The sequence below is a fragment of the Cyrtonyx montezumae genome, unplaced genomic scaffold, assembly GCF_038088225.1.
Source record: "Cyrtonyx montezumae isolate F1298 unplaced genomic scaffold, pur_monq_1.0 scaffold_32, whole genome shotgun sequence".
NCBI lineage: Eukaryota > Metazoa > Chordata > Aves > Galliformes > Odontophoridae > Cyrtonyx > Cyrtonyx montezumae.
The window spans coordinates 122,565-136,332 of record NW_027072037.1 but is presented as its reverse complement, the minus strand read 5'-3'; the positions used below and the strand labels follow the sequence as shown (position 1 = coordinate 136,332).

General features: G+C 57.1%; 2 protein-coding genes across 2 annotated transcripts; both read right to left on the bottom strand.

Moving 5' to 3' along the window:
- Positions 1–1,465: 1,465 nt before the first annotated feature.
- Positions 1,466–13,585, bottom strand: LOC136053925 (zinc finger protein 777-like). The gene is made up of 8 exons (XM_065744897.1): positions 13,199–13,585; positions 12,622–12,748; positions 11,997–12,098; positions 11,351–11,464; positions 4,377–4,472; positions 3,884–3,982; positions 3,597–3,710; positions 1,466–2,462 (listed from the first exon to the last, which is right to left on the bottom strand). Exons 1-8 carry the CDS (start codon positions 13,568–13,570, stop codon positions 1,510–1,512), a joined length of 1,977 nt encoding a protein of 658 aa, XP_065600969.1. The 5' UTR covers positions 13,571–13,585; the 3' UTR covers positions 1,466–1,509.
- LOC136053917 (zinc finger protein 777-like) lies at positions 9,057–9,980 on the bottom strand. Its single transcript, XM_065744888.1, has one exon. It carries the CDS (start codon positions 9,947–9,949, stop codon positions 9,065–9,067), a length of 885 nt encoding a protein of 294 aa, XP_065600960.1. The 5' UTR covers positions 9,950–9,980; the 3' UTR covers positions 9,057–9,064.
- Positions 13,586–13,768: the final 183 nt, after the last annotated feature.

Sequence of the window (13,768 nt, the reverse complement as noted above, 5' to 3'; positions counted from 1 at the left end):
ACCACAGAGAGCTCCCAGGTGCATCCGCTCCCCTCCACCACCAACCTGGGGATGCGCGGTCCCCGCTCCCGGCGCTGCTGCCCCCTCAGTGGGCTTTACATGTAACCCCTCCTACGTAACAGAGAGAAACACAGCGGAAATCTCCTGGTTACCCTCAGGAGCTCCGGATTCGCTCCCAGTTTTATTACTTATTCCACCACAGAGACTGTGAGGGTCCCGATGAGACGGTTCCCACCCCCCCCCAGAAGGAGCTCCTCGGGAACGCCCTCCTCCAGCAGCCGCCCCAATTTCTAAGGGGTCCTCAAAGCGCCTCAAACACACCCGCTGCTGCTGGGAAGGCGTCCCCACGTCGCGGCCCACGCTGTGGATCCACGGCCTCGGGGGGGGTGGGCTTTGTTTTGGGCACGGAAACCACGGGGGCGGCGGGCACCGCCGCCACCGGGACCCCATCTTTGCGCGCGCCCGCGCCGCTCCGCCCCCTCGCCCCGCTGTGAGCCAATCAGACGCTCAGTGAGCGACGCGCGACCCCACCTCGCTCCGCCGTTGGCTTGCAGCCGCTTTGCTCCGCCCCCCCGCGCGGCGCGCGCTGACTAGAGCCAATCAGCGCAGACGCGTGGGGCGGAGCCTCCCCAGGTTGGCCGCTTTCGGAGGGTTCTGATTGGAGGAGGAGCGAGCGTGACGCCATCGGAAGGAAGTACACAGCCAGCCCGTGCCGTCGCGTTGCTATAGCAACAGCGGCGCGGGGCCGCGCGTGGACGCGCAGCCCGGGAACCGCCACCCGTGGCGGGGGGAACGTGGCTGTGACTCGGCCTCAGCTCCCGCACGTCCACCCGGCAAGGCTCAGCGCCGCTGACGGCCACAGCTTCTTTATTACAGATGGAGCGCATCCTCACGGCACCGCAGCGCAGTCCGACCCCCGGCAGCGCTCCTCCCCCACTGCAAACGCGAGAACGCGACGCCTAAAGGACAACGTCCGACAAACGTTCACACTTCGGGATTCAGAAAGTGGTACGAACCGTCCCCACAGCTGCGATACCGTGGCGGGAAAGCACTTGGAGGCCGCGCAGAAGGACCCCCACGGGCGGCGGTGTCACGCTCAGCCGATGCTGAATCACTTGGAGTCACTTCCACGTCTGTTTCAGGACCCTGGGATGACATTTTGGATGTCCTCCGGCCCAAAGTGTTACGTGGCACGCCGTGTCGATGTTGCTTCTCTCCAGGGTGGGTTTGGGAGCTGTGAGCACTGCAGGTTTCCCGCGTATCCCGCAGCCACGCACAGAATCACAGAGAGGTGGAAGAGACTCTGAAGGCCATTGAGTCCGACCCCCTGCAGCTGTGAGGCAGCTCCAGAGACCGTCCCGATGCACTCTGTGGAAAATAAACACCGATGTTCTCCCATCCCCAGGCGCGGGGCTGCCATCCTACAGCCACCTCCTGCCCGTGGTGCAGTGCTGGGCTGGGGGACCCCGCTGTGCACCCGCCTGGCTGCCCACAGCGGGGCAGGATTTCCTATCTGGAGTGCAGCACAGATTCCCTGATCTCTGTGCAGGGCCAGCTGGCCAGAGTCTGATGTGTCCTCTGCGTGTGGCTTTCCTGATGTTTAATTAAACTCCTCCTGAGCACGAACCTTTTGGTGCAGAGGTGGCACGGGAAGAGCCCCTCTCCCGAGTGGCGGCGGAGGTGTTTTAAGAGATAATCCTTTCTCCTGTAGCTTTTGTCACACTCGGAGCACTTGTAGGGCCTCTCACCCGTGTGAGAGGTCTGGTGTCGGACAAGCCAGGAGTGGCAAACAAAGCTTTTCCCACAGTCGTTGCATATGTAAGACTTCCCCCTGCCCTGACTCTGCTGCTGCTGGGTCACTACACCACCCCTGGGTGCCTCTGACACACCCCACGGGTCGGCCTCGCAGGGGCTGGAGAGCAAGTTCTCTGCGGGGAGCTTCCCCCCGCTCCCCACCAACGGGCTGTCCTCTCTGCAAAGGCCGTTGTGCTCATGAAGCCTCATCCTACCCACAGTGCTCAGCCCGTGCGTGGCAGGCAGCCCTTCAAACTTCTCCCCTGCAGCATCCACTGGGTGCTGGAAGGCCGCCTCGGTGGGGCTGTTCTCACACTTGGGGACTGGCAGCAGCTCTGCCTGGGCTCCCTGCAGAGCTGAGAGATGCTCCTGCTGGATGGAGTTCCCCTCACATCTGCTGGACACGCACAGTTTCTTTCTGACATCGTTTTGCTGAGCACTGAAGAGACCCAGGTGTTCAGCGAAGGCTCGGTCATACTGAGCCTCACCCCCAAAGCCGTTCCTGCTGGTGGTTGTTTCCATCATTTCTGAACTCCACTGACTGTCCCACGTCACTGTGGGGCTGGGATCCTCGTGAAACTTCTCCTCGGGTCTCTCCAGCAAGTCGGAGTCACGCATCACGCTCACAAAGCTGCCAGCCAGGGGGTCCCTCCTGTTCTCATCGTGCACTGTAACAGACAGATTCCACAGTCTTTCAGTTAAGGACAGTATCCAGAAGCCATATCGATGACCATATGGTGCCAACTGATGGATGGACACAGTAAGTATGATGAGAGGCTTCAACACTGAGGGAGAGGGAAAACAGCAGCGTTCCACTGACACAAAATCTCCAGGAAAATAAGAGGTCTTTTTTGCACTTATGTTTTGCAATCTGTGTGAATAATTCAGCCCTCGTTCAGCTCTAAGTTCCCCGTGTGACCCACACAGCAGACCCCACCGCAGCTCCGCGCTGCACTGCACAGCTGAAGAAGCAAAGGTCCATGCTGAGCAAAGCCAGGCAAACAGCTCAGTGCACACAACCCCTCCCCACATGAGAGCTGCTGCCTCTGCAGGCCGGGCTGCTGTGCAGGGAGCTCAGAGCAACAGGAAGGCTCGCAAGTCTTGCAGCTGATCCCAACCCTGCTGGCACAAAGCAGCCAGAGCTGACAGCTGCCCCTCCTCCAGACACCCCTCCTGCTTTCCCCGACTCCTAGCAATCCAACCCAGAAGGTACCTGGCATCTCAGCAGCTTAGGCACAGCTCTACATTCACCCTGGACAAAGCAAACCCCACTTTTCTCTGCCTCTCGTTCCACTGCCCTGCAAATTTCCTCTTCCTAGAATTAAAGTCTCCTGTGGCAGGTATCCAGTGTCTCGTTTTCCAGACTAATTTCCCTCAACGGTCTTCAGCTCGGGCTTCTCATGCTCCATGATACTTCTGTCCCCTGAAACTGCTCAGGGTTGCTACCTGAAGGCTCCACTGAGGGACCACGGGCCAGCCAGCTCAGACCAGCATCATCCACACTGCACGAACAACTCAACTCTTATTTCTCCTGCTGTGCTCTGAGGACTCTAAGTGCAGCCTCTAAGGGCAGCCAGAGCAGGAATCTCTAAGGAAAGGGGTAGGTAGACCTGATCCAGACTTACACCAGGGCAGTATCCTGGATGACTCCCTGATCGCCCTGGGAACAAACATCAGCTGGCAGAATGAGGTTTGTGCCTTTCATGGCCTATGTTACAAGGCCACGATATTTTAATATATCTGCAAATGCTTTAGATTAGACATGCTATCCCAGGAAATCTCAGCTGAAATTCACCACCGACCTGCACTTGGCTCCGTGGGCATTTCCTCTTTCTCTGAGCTCTGTCGCTCGGGGCACTGCGGCTCCTTCTCCTGTTTGATCCACGACAAAACCGCTGCTGCACACATCTGAGACTCTGTTCCTTGGGGAAAACGTACACAACTGAGACACCAGAGAAAGACACAAAGCAGAGGAGAGTGGGGACCTCACAAAGGTACGAAAAGCACCGACTGAGCCTCGGGGAAGACAAAACGTCAGGAGCCACCGAGGGGCCACTGCCACAGTGTGAGTTCCCCAAGGAGTCCTCACCGGTGTCTCCTGGGAGGTCCTCACCCGGCAGCTCCGTGGCACACACCTCTGTGCCTCTCTTGGTCTGCCCTGAAGCTTCAGGCTCGGAGAACGTTGGCTCTGTAAAGAGGAAAGGCCAAGGCAAGCTCACCAGAAGCACTTAAGTTCAGGACTTTACACGGGTGAGACCTGGCAACCCTACATTTTACACAGGCTCCCGTAAGCCTGGCTTATTCTGACAGAAGGGTCTGAAGATCCTGGTTCGCTTCACAAACTGAAGGCCGAGGAAAACCGACAGCCAACGCACAGTGCTGCTGCCCTTCGTAGTGAGGACAGTGAGCTCCGAAGCACCGCAGCTGATGGGCGAGGAAAGCAGTGCCACTAAAGTGATGGCAGCCGACCAGCCAGGGCTGCTCAAAGCCTGCAAGCGTTCTTATCAAAGGTTTGGAGACCACCAGCGCCTGGAACTGAACGGCTCCGTTTCTTTTCCCTCCGGGGCACTGCAGTTACTCACCCGGGCACGGCTCCTGCGGAGCTCCCGCCGCCTCCAGCTCCTCCTGCGCTGCCGTGCACAACTCTTCCTCTCGCTTAACGCGGACGCTGCCGTCTTCTACGTAAAGAAATAAGGCGCCATCAGTCCCTACATCCAAAACGAACCGGCCCGCCGACCGCGTCCCCAGGGCTCCGTGACACCTCTGGGGACGGTAACCCCACGGCCAACCCGAGCCGGTGCTCCCCAGCACCCACGGAGCACAACCAGCACCACGAGGACAGCGGCGCCAACGGAACGGGAACGTCTGCAGCATCCACAGCGGCTCCGAGGGGGTCACGGCCGCGCCTCGCCCCCTCCCCCCATCCCCGGAGCGCCCACGGGAGCGCTCACCCGTCCCCTCCTCCACTCACCGCCCTCCGCGTCCTCTCGGCCCCGGCGCTGCCGCGCACCCTCCGCTCCGTCCCCGCAGCGCTGCGCTCCTCGAGCCGCTCCCAAACGCCGCTCCAGCGCCCGCACGCGGCCCCGCAACGCCAGCGCTGCCCGCAGCTGCCGCTCCGCCCGCACCAGGCGGCCCTCCAGGCGGAGCAGCCGCGCCGACACCGCCCGCCCGATCCGCGGCACCGCCATGGCCCCGCGCCCCGCAGCTCCGGGCCGCCCCGCAGCGCCCTCTGCCGCCGCCCCGCACCGGGAGCTCCGGCTCGGGGTTGGGTTGGGGCGGAGCTCCTCGGGGGGAGGGGGTCCGCTGCGGGCGCGGGGAAGGCCGCGGAGGTGCGAGGGGACGCGGCGCCGCAGAGGGAGCAGCGGCTGTGGGCTCTGCTCCCTGGGGATCCCCCGCCGCGGATGGCTCTGCTGGAGCCCCTGCGGTCCCCCGTCCTCAGCCACGCTGATCTGAAGGAGTCCGGGGCTGCTGCTGCTGCAGGTCTCCGTGGCTCCTCTCAGGGGCTCTGTGGTGACACCGAGTCCCCAGGACAGGGTGGGATCCCAGCTGGGAGTTGGAGGGTGTCACCTACAGGGTGTCACCCTGTCCTAATGGGAGAGCTCCACTGTCCGGCCAAAAACACGCAGGGTGCTCCGGACCCAGCTCGTATCCGTGCTTGGCACTGCCCTGACCCGGCTGCAGCACCGCACGCTGTGCCTTGCTGAACTGCGGGCAGTCAGCACAGCGCAGCTCTGGGCCCTGCCCGGCCCCCTCGGGGTGGCATCCCTTCCCCCATGCTCAGCATGTGGGCAAAGCTGCTGACAAAGACATGAAACAGCATCAGCCCCAGTGCTGATCCTCGAGTGCATCCAAAGGGTCCGGCCCACCCCAGGGGGGGATGCTTACAAGCCTGGACTCGGAGCCAGGTGACAGCTCTGTGATGTGTGTGCTGCTCTGGTCCTGCTGGTGAGGGGCTGCCCGGGGACAGGGGCTTCTCTGTACCCACACACACTCTTGTGCCTTCTGTTTAATTGGTGCACAGGAGCTTGGACGCTGCTGTGCCTCTCCACAACACCGAAGCGGCAGCATTCCCATGGCATGCGAGTAACCCCTGCCTCAACTGCAAGGCACTCAGAAAGGCTCTCACAAAGGAAACCTTTAGTCATAAATAAAAGACGTGGAGCTGCCCTAAGAGCAGAGGGATTGTGGAGGACCTCGTGCCCCTGAAATACGTCCTCCTGATCCCTGCATCTCCCCTGGCCTTTCCCCACAGTTTCTGCTCCATCCTGTGAGCATGAGCACCACTGCCTCTGTGCGAGGGAAGGATTTCCCATCCTTCTCTCTCCCCCTTGGAAGAGCAGCGCATTTCTGCACCACTCGACATTTCTTCTGGATTCAGGGCTGAATTTTATTAAGCAGCACAAACCTCAAAATAGCTCTGAGATCAATTATAAATATACAGATGGATCTCAAATACAACTGTGACTCACTGCTTCATCTGTATTATCAAAGGTGGCATCAAAAAGCAGTGCAATACGGAGCACCTCAAGTGCTCCTGATGCTCCGGTGGTGGCTGATGTGTGAAGTCACCCATTCCAAACCAGGGGAGTGCTCCTAAGAGCACGTAACCCTTCCCAGCTCACACTACTGCAGCACTGGGATGGCCTGAGCGGGGCGGTGGTGGAGTCACTGTCCCTGGCAGTGTTCAAGAGGTGTCTGGATGAGGAGCTACAAGATGTGGTTTAGCAGCTTGCGGTAACAACAGGAATGGCTGGATGTTTGGACTGGATCATCTTGTAGGCCATTTCCAACCTCGTGATTCTGCAAACATCCAACTTGTCACTTATCCCCACGCTGATTCTTCTCTGGCTGAGGTTACAGATGCGTTTCAGATGCAAACACCCATCAGTGGGCAGCAGCTTCTTTATTTAGCTCCTGCTGAAAACCAAACTGTCCAACAATGACAAAGAGGTCAGTGCCAGGACACACACAGCAGCAGTGCAGTGAGGAGCAGAGGCGGTAACGTGGCACACTCCCAAGGCTTTTGTTGTCCTTCTGCACCATGCTGTAACAGCACAGAAACGTTGCCTTTAGTTGTAGAATAAAAGTGATCCTAAGATTCAGGCTGCTGCCGTCACACAGCACCACTGCAGCACCTCTGGGTTTGCATCCCAGAATACTCCCGCTCTGCCTCCACTCCAATGGGCAGAACTGAAGATGGCTGCAATCCTGTGGGGGCTGGAAACACTCTGGCAGCATCGATTTGCTCTTCCTCAGGGCGAGGACCGCACAGGACCTTATTGACATCCTATTTTTAGGTGCTATCAGCACTGCGGTGCCACTTCGACCTCACATAGGCACGTGGCAAACAGCTCCCTGCTCAGGCTCCACTGAGGCATTAAAAAATAACCAACAAAAGAAACCAATGAGAACCCACCCCACCGTGTTTCTGATGCAGCAACACAGGCGTGTGTCCTCCTGTCAGAGAGGCAGGGTGCTGCAAACACAGCAGGGCACCCAGGAGCTCAGCAGCCACCTGCAGGCTTTCCCTATGGACGCACACTCAGGGCCAAGGAAAGTGCTTTCCAAAGGGAAACCACCCACCCACACGAAAGGAGCACTTAAGGCTTTGCAGCTTTCATCCATTCAAGTTTAATGATGCTGTAATAAAAACCTCAAGTATCTACTGCTGCAGGTTTAACCAGCACCTTCCAAATGGCAGCGACTCCCTGCCCCGGAGGCTCACAGTCCAAATAACAAGAAGGGAAGAAGGAAACGAGCACTTTAAGGGCTGTCAGCAGGAAGCACTGGAGGATGGATCACTTTCCCTTACCCAAGAGGCCCAAGCAGATCATCTGGGTTTCAGATGCCCTGCGCTGCCAACTGCCAGGGGATCCTTCTTGGCACGCAGTTAGTGTTCACTGCCTCGTGGTAGCGAGTGGCCACCGGGTAAGTGACAAAACACTGAATGCTCTGTCCCCAGAGGTGGCTTGTTTGGGTGAGTGCACAAAGAGAGGTTCACCACACAGAGACGTGCTGGAAATTGAAGACCTCAGCAGCAGTCAGAAGGGGCCACGGGCAGAGATGTCACAGGGAAATGCCTGCAGTGGTTTGCTCTCCTGTGCCGCTCCCGCAGCACGAGCAGCTCACCCCAACCTGCTCCATATTCTGCAGGAATCGGGTTGGCTTAAACCAGAGCTCAGGGCTGGCCTCACTGCTTGGCTGCAGCAGGCACAGCAGCACTACCGATCTGTGCTCTGATGTCAGGGCAGGTGCTACTGGACAGCGAGCTCACTCCTGGGCCAAAAGAGCTTGCAGGCTCACATATGTGCCCAGCGGGAGCCCGAGGAGTGCCTCTGTCCCTGCAAGCACAAGCCAGCCACCTGCCCCTGCCCCTCAGCAGGCTCCTGGGGATGGGATGAGATTGATGCTACTTGAATACTTCAAGTAGCAGCTTTAATCCAGGTCAGGCAGCACTGTGAGCCCTGAAGTTGCTCAGTGTATTTGGGCCATTGGCTGAACATGTTTCATTCTGGAATACAATGAAAGCCCATCTCTAATATCAAAAAAGCACACGTACCCCACGCTACCAGGAGGAAAGGGAGATGAAGACAATAACTAAACACAAAGGAAAAGGTGTTAATGTAGAGGCAGTTAGCACAACGTTATCCCAAAGCTCACTTCAGCCTGAGAGCACAGCTGAGCACCACCTCTGGCTCACCAGTTGTTTCCTGTTTCAGTTCCACTGGGAGTCCAAGAGGTGCTGGGAGGAGCCCAGGCGATGCTGGCTCTGTTAGGTGTGCTCAGAAGCAAGACAAAAAGTGAATTCCCCCATCACTGCAGTACAAATCCAGAGCAAGTCATCAGTGAGACTTCATCTCGTGCACGTGTGTAATTTCCTGGAGTCTTTCGAACACGTCACTCAAGCTTGCCCATGAAACTGAGCACAGCAGAAATTCATCAAGGAATGCAGCCAGGGAAACTCCAGGTGAGACAGCTGCTTCAATAAACTTTACCTTGTGGGAACCAGTTCGAATAACTGACTCAAACCTGGAGAGACCCTGAATGCTTTTGTTCTTCAGAGATTTTCAGCCAGCTATGAGGTATTGCATCATCACCACCACGAAGAAGAGGGCAGCCATGCCGTGGTGGATCCTAATTCTACTTTGCTTGGACCTTTATGATAAATAGATGGAGAGACTTTAATGCTGAGCAGCAGAGACTCTGTCCTCTCCTGGCCTCCTCGCCCAGGGGCAGCAGGGCCACGTGAGCCCTGCAAAACCTCGAAGCCCTATAGCGGGGCCTCCTTCATATGACTCCTGACCTTGCAGTTCCTCTCCCGCAGGTGGATCTTCTCGTGCTGAAGGAGATGCTGCTTCTGGGTGAAACGCTTCAAGCACTCATTGCATTGGTACGGCCTCTCCCCGGTGTGGATCCTCTGATGGCGGATCAGATTGGAGGGATGGCTGAAAGTCTTCCCACAGTACGAGCACCAAAGGACCCCCGGGCTCCGGCCCGAGTGCACACGCTGGTGGATGATGAGGGTTTTCTTCTGGGAGAAGCACTCCTGACACTTGCTGCACTTGTAAGGCTTCCCCTGCGGGTGACCTGCTTTGCTGCTGCGGTTGGCGCTGATGCTTTTCATGCACCTGGCGCTGCCACGTGCCTTGTCCTTGGCTGGAACACCAGCAGGGGCTTTGACCTTCTGGTTCTGCTTGAAGGTCTCCGTGGCAACGTGGATCTGCTGGTGAGGCTGATGGTTAAAGATGTTCTCATCTTCACCGGGCTCAGTGCCACCCAGCGTGCTGTGATTCTGCTGCATCATCAGCATCTTCTTCAGACATAAGCCCTTCCCGCAGGCAACGCAGGAGTGAGGCCTCTCCTCAGGATAGTCTTGCCTGTAGAACGTGACGGTGCTGATTTCACCAAGATCACCTTCCCCAGAAGCAGATGGCACCAGCCTGCTCATGCTCTGGTTTCCCAGGGGCACAGGAGAGCTGTACTGACTGTCAAAGGGCAGTGCCTCGTTGGCGCTCTGGAAAACCATGTCTTCTGATTCCCTGGATAAAGCTGTGGGACACTCTGAGCTTTGCAGGCATTCATCAGAATCCAGATGCTCTATTTTGAATGCTATCACCTCGTCAGCTGGAACTGGGGAGAAAAACGAAGGGGACATTCACTGCTGGGAGGTGGGAGATGCTTCTGAAATCCCCACCTTCACATCACACAGGCTCCTTATGCGGGGAGCACGGAACACAGCCGTACTGACTGCGTCAACTGAATGACCAACAGAAGGCAGAATTTGAGTGAAAAGCACAGGAATGCTTCCCTCTCATCTGGCTCAGCAGCGAGTGCAAGAAGCCACAAGGCAGGGAGCAGAGACAAGTGCTGCCACCCAAGACAGAATACTACACTGCTCCCCAGTTTCCAAAATCGCCTCCAGCTGTCCTCCTCCTCCCAGGTGCTAAGATCTCAACAACTTGGGGTAGGACTTTGCTTCCCAGTGCACCTGCTGGCCTCCATATACCAGCACCCCAGTATTTCACACTCTTCAGAGAGCTGGCCCCTTCCACAGGATCAGCCTTCCCTCTCCTCCCAGGACGTGGTAACCCACCCATGCAGCCTCTTTAATGAAAGGGAACACACCAACACTCACAGTTGTTGATTTGAGATGTGCCCGCTGCTGCTTTGTATGTAACAGGGAAGCATCCCCCGTGGGCTCCCCATGGCAGTACGTTTTCTCTGAGGGCTCGTTGCTTTTCTTCTCTGAGCTGATGCCTGGGAGGTTTTCTATTCACCATAAACCTATCTGGAACTTTCTCTTGTCTCTCATTTTACCCAAACACTTTATTTCAGCTGACTTGGAGAGGAATATGCCCCAAAGGTGGAAAAGCAACAAGGGTAAGGATGGAAGCTGTCAGCACACAGCCATTTGAACAGCTGTGGGCAGTGGGAGGGCAGAATCTGAACAGGGATCAGCCTCCTGTAAGGACAGTGTCACTTCCCAGTTCACTGTGCTGTGGAGACAACACACAGAGCTCACACTACAGGAGGACATGAGAAAGAGCACTCACAGCAGGGCAAAGAACATCAAAAACTGAGCAAGTCCTTTGGATGCCTCTGATGTGGCACAAGAAGAAAGCAGAGACCAGAAATGAGAGTGAGGGAGAAAGCACGAAAGAAGGAAATGACTGGTGAGCTGGGAACAGCCTAATAATCAAGCATTACATTGCTATTGGGAGTAAAAGAGCTATCCCAGCTTGCTGGTGACTGACCCAGCCTTCAGGTATCTGCTGGGATCCTCTGGAGCACAGCTCCTTCTTCTGAGACCGCTGAGAAGAAATTCCAGGGAAAAACATCAGAAGTGCTTTGTCTACCCATCACTTCAACCCTCCTGCTTGTAAAAGTGTCCACAATACTTCAGTCTGCTTTGCTAACCTCAGCATGGTTCCAGCTCTCTCCCCAGGGCCCTGAACACGCTGTCCCACAGTGGGAACATTTGGGATGCCCTTATGCAGCACTGGCTCTCCCTGGATCTCCACCTGCACAGCACACAGTGGCACTGCTCAGAACTCACCCACTCTGAGCTCAGTGAACTCTGCACCCTCCGTGGCCTCCTGCTCCTCCGCACACACCTCTTCGTTTTGCTTCAGAGCACCTGCAAAGCTCGGCTCTGGAATGGCGAAGTCTGCTAATGTAAAGAGGGAACTCCTTTACTGGCTATCACAGCACACTCTGGCTCTTCCCTCGCTGCTCCCAGCTACCCCAGTTTCTTCCATGGCCTCCCCCCAGCATCTCCTGCTCATTCTGCTGGGAGCTCAGCTCTGTAGGGAGGGGCTTCCTCCTCACCCCACAGCTGATGTTTCAGGACAGCATCCTCCCCGGTGCTACATCCAAGCACACACTTTCAGAACAACACTCACTGAGTCTAGGCAGACACCCACCCCAGAAGGACCCCTTCAGCTCCCCAACACCATCAGTGACCCCCAGCCCCACAGGCACTCCCTTCATGCCCCTGAATGCTGTTTTTTTCCCTCTAAGTTCCTCTTGTTCTCTAGGGCACCACACTCCCTCATGGCTGCCCTGAGCTGCCTGCATTGTCTAAACATCAGACACTGCTAACAGGAAAGATCAAACCCACACCTCGTGATATCCTCTCTGTGGGGACATCACTACACAGCCATTATCCCCAAGGATAAAAGTGCAATCAATTCATCTCTTGCCTGCACTCGGTTCCGCAGGAATCTCCTTGTGCCCTGAGGTCACCTCACTGCAGGGTGACTCTCTCTGGAGCCGGGACAGATCGGGTTTGGACACTGCATAATCTGCTGAGGAACAGAAATGTTAATGAGGAACGGAAATGTTAATGTTCCTGTGCTGCTTCAAATTGCACTGGTTGCTGCAGGTGACAGGAAAGGGATCGGGGTGCCTGCAGGGACAAGCCAAGCCTGCAGTCACATGCAGGAATGCACCTCTGCAAACAATACTGGCAGCAGCTGCAAGCCCCAGAACAGCTTCATCAGCCAAAACACTGCATTCAGTGAGAGCTCCCTGCAGCAGATGGCCTCGGGCAGCCAACTCCATCCCAGAGCCAGAAACACCCTGGGCCCTGAGGGAAGGGGCTGGCAGGCTGTGTGTGGCACACAGCAGGGCTCCCGGACAGCCAGCAGCCACAGCCCACTCAGTGCTGGACACTGAGGCACAGGATGCAACGTGAGCCGTGCTCTGTGCTGGCAGTGGGCACAGACCTCTCTGTGCTTCTACAACCTTGGTTCCCGAGGGCAGGAAAAAGTTCCCCCAACAGCCAACCCAGAGGCATCAGGAAGTGACTTTGGAAGTGTTACCTACCCAGAGAGCTCAGAGATTCGCTGTTCCCTCTCAGCACATTCTTGTACAGCTCCTTCTGCCATTCCTCCAGGTTCTCCCACTCTTGCTCAGTAAAGCAGGCAGTGTCACCTTCAGATGCCTCCGGGGCCTGAAATTGAAAGTCACAAACTCAGCCCCAGCACCGCTACCTCCACCACCCTTACAGCACTGCAAAGAGAGAACTCTGGCATTTCTATTTATCACGGCTACCATAAATCAAGTGCTGAAAAAAGAAATTCTGCCTCACAGCATCGTCACGATACAAAAACGATCCTCAGTTTGAAGAGACGTGTCCATTTGTGCCAATTCTGGGCTCCGTTTCTCAGCGTTCTGCTTACCTCAGTGCAATTTTCACGGGGAAAAACAGGATTAAGTAACCATCTGTCCTTCTGCAGAGAGAGATCCAACCCAACACAAACACACATACGAACAACCGCCCCCAGCTGTACACAAGCAGCTGATGAGAGTCAAAGACACCTCAACCAGGTGCCACCAGCATCAGGGCACACTCAGTGCCCCCCAGGGGCGTCCTGGTGTCCCCCCAAGAGCTGTTTGTTACCTTGAGGCCGGGGGGCAGGCGCAGCACCCACAGGTTCCTGTTCTTCAGCAGGTTCTCCATGTGCTCCAGCCGCCGCTGCAGCTGCCCGTACTCCCGGATGAGGGTGCCCAGCACGGTCAGCTTGCTCTCCAGCTGGTTCCCAAAATCCACCACCGTTTTTTCACAGTCCAGGTACTTCTTCTCGGTGGTGACCGTCCTGCGCTCTAGGCTGAGCAGCCTGGAGGCGTGGGCCTCTACGCTCTTCTCCACCGCCTGCACAGCGGCCACCACCGTCCACAAGGAGATGCTGGCGGTGCTGCTCGGCACGGCCTCGCCCGGCGTTGGAAGGAGGCTGGATGAGCACAGACAGCCCCCAGGGAGCGCGGAGGCCATGTCCCGCTCCGAGGAGAGGCTGAGGCCGGCAGCGATCCTGCTCCCGGCGTCCTGGAGGGTCCTCCTTTGGCTGCTGAGGGTGGGAGGGAGAGCAGTGAGGCTTTGACACATCTGGAGCGGGATTCCCTCCCCATATAGAGACACCGGGACCGAGCTTCTCACGTGGGGACGCTGGGACTGGGTTTCCTGCCATATGGG

Bases quoted from the DNA above. Each gene is read 5' to 3' on its own strand.
- LOC136053917 (XM_065744888.1), bottom strand. From the start codon at position 9,949: ATGTCCCCTTCGTTTTTCTCCCCAGTTCCAGCTGACGAGGTGATAGCA.
- LOC136053925 (XM_065744897.1), bottom strand. From the start codon at position 13,570: ATGGCCTCCGCGCTCCCTGGGGGCTGTCTGTGCTCATCCAGCCTCCTT. The intron at 12,749-13,198 runs GTAACAAACAGC...TTTCAATTTCAG, and splicing joins GCCTGCCCCCCGGCCTCAAG to GCCCCGGAGGCATCTGAAGG. The intron at 3,983-4,376 runs GTGAGTAACTGC...TCCTCTTTACAG, and splicing joins TCCGCAGGAGCCGTGCCCGG to AGCCAACGTTCTCCGAGCCT.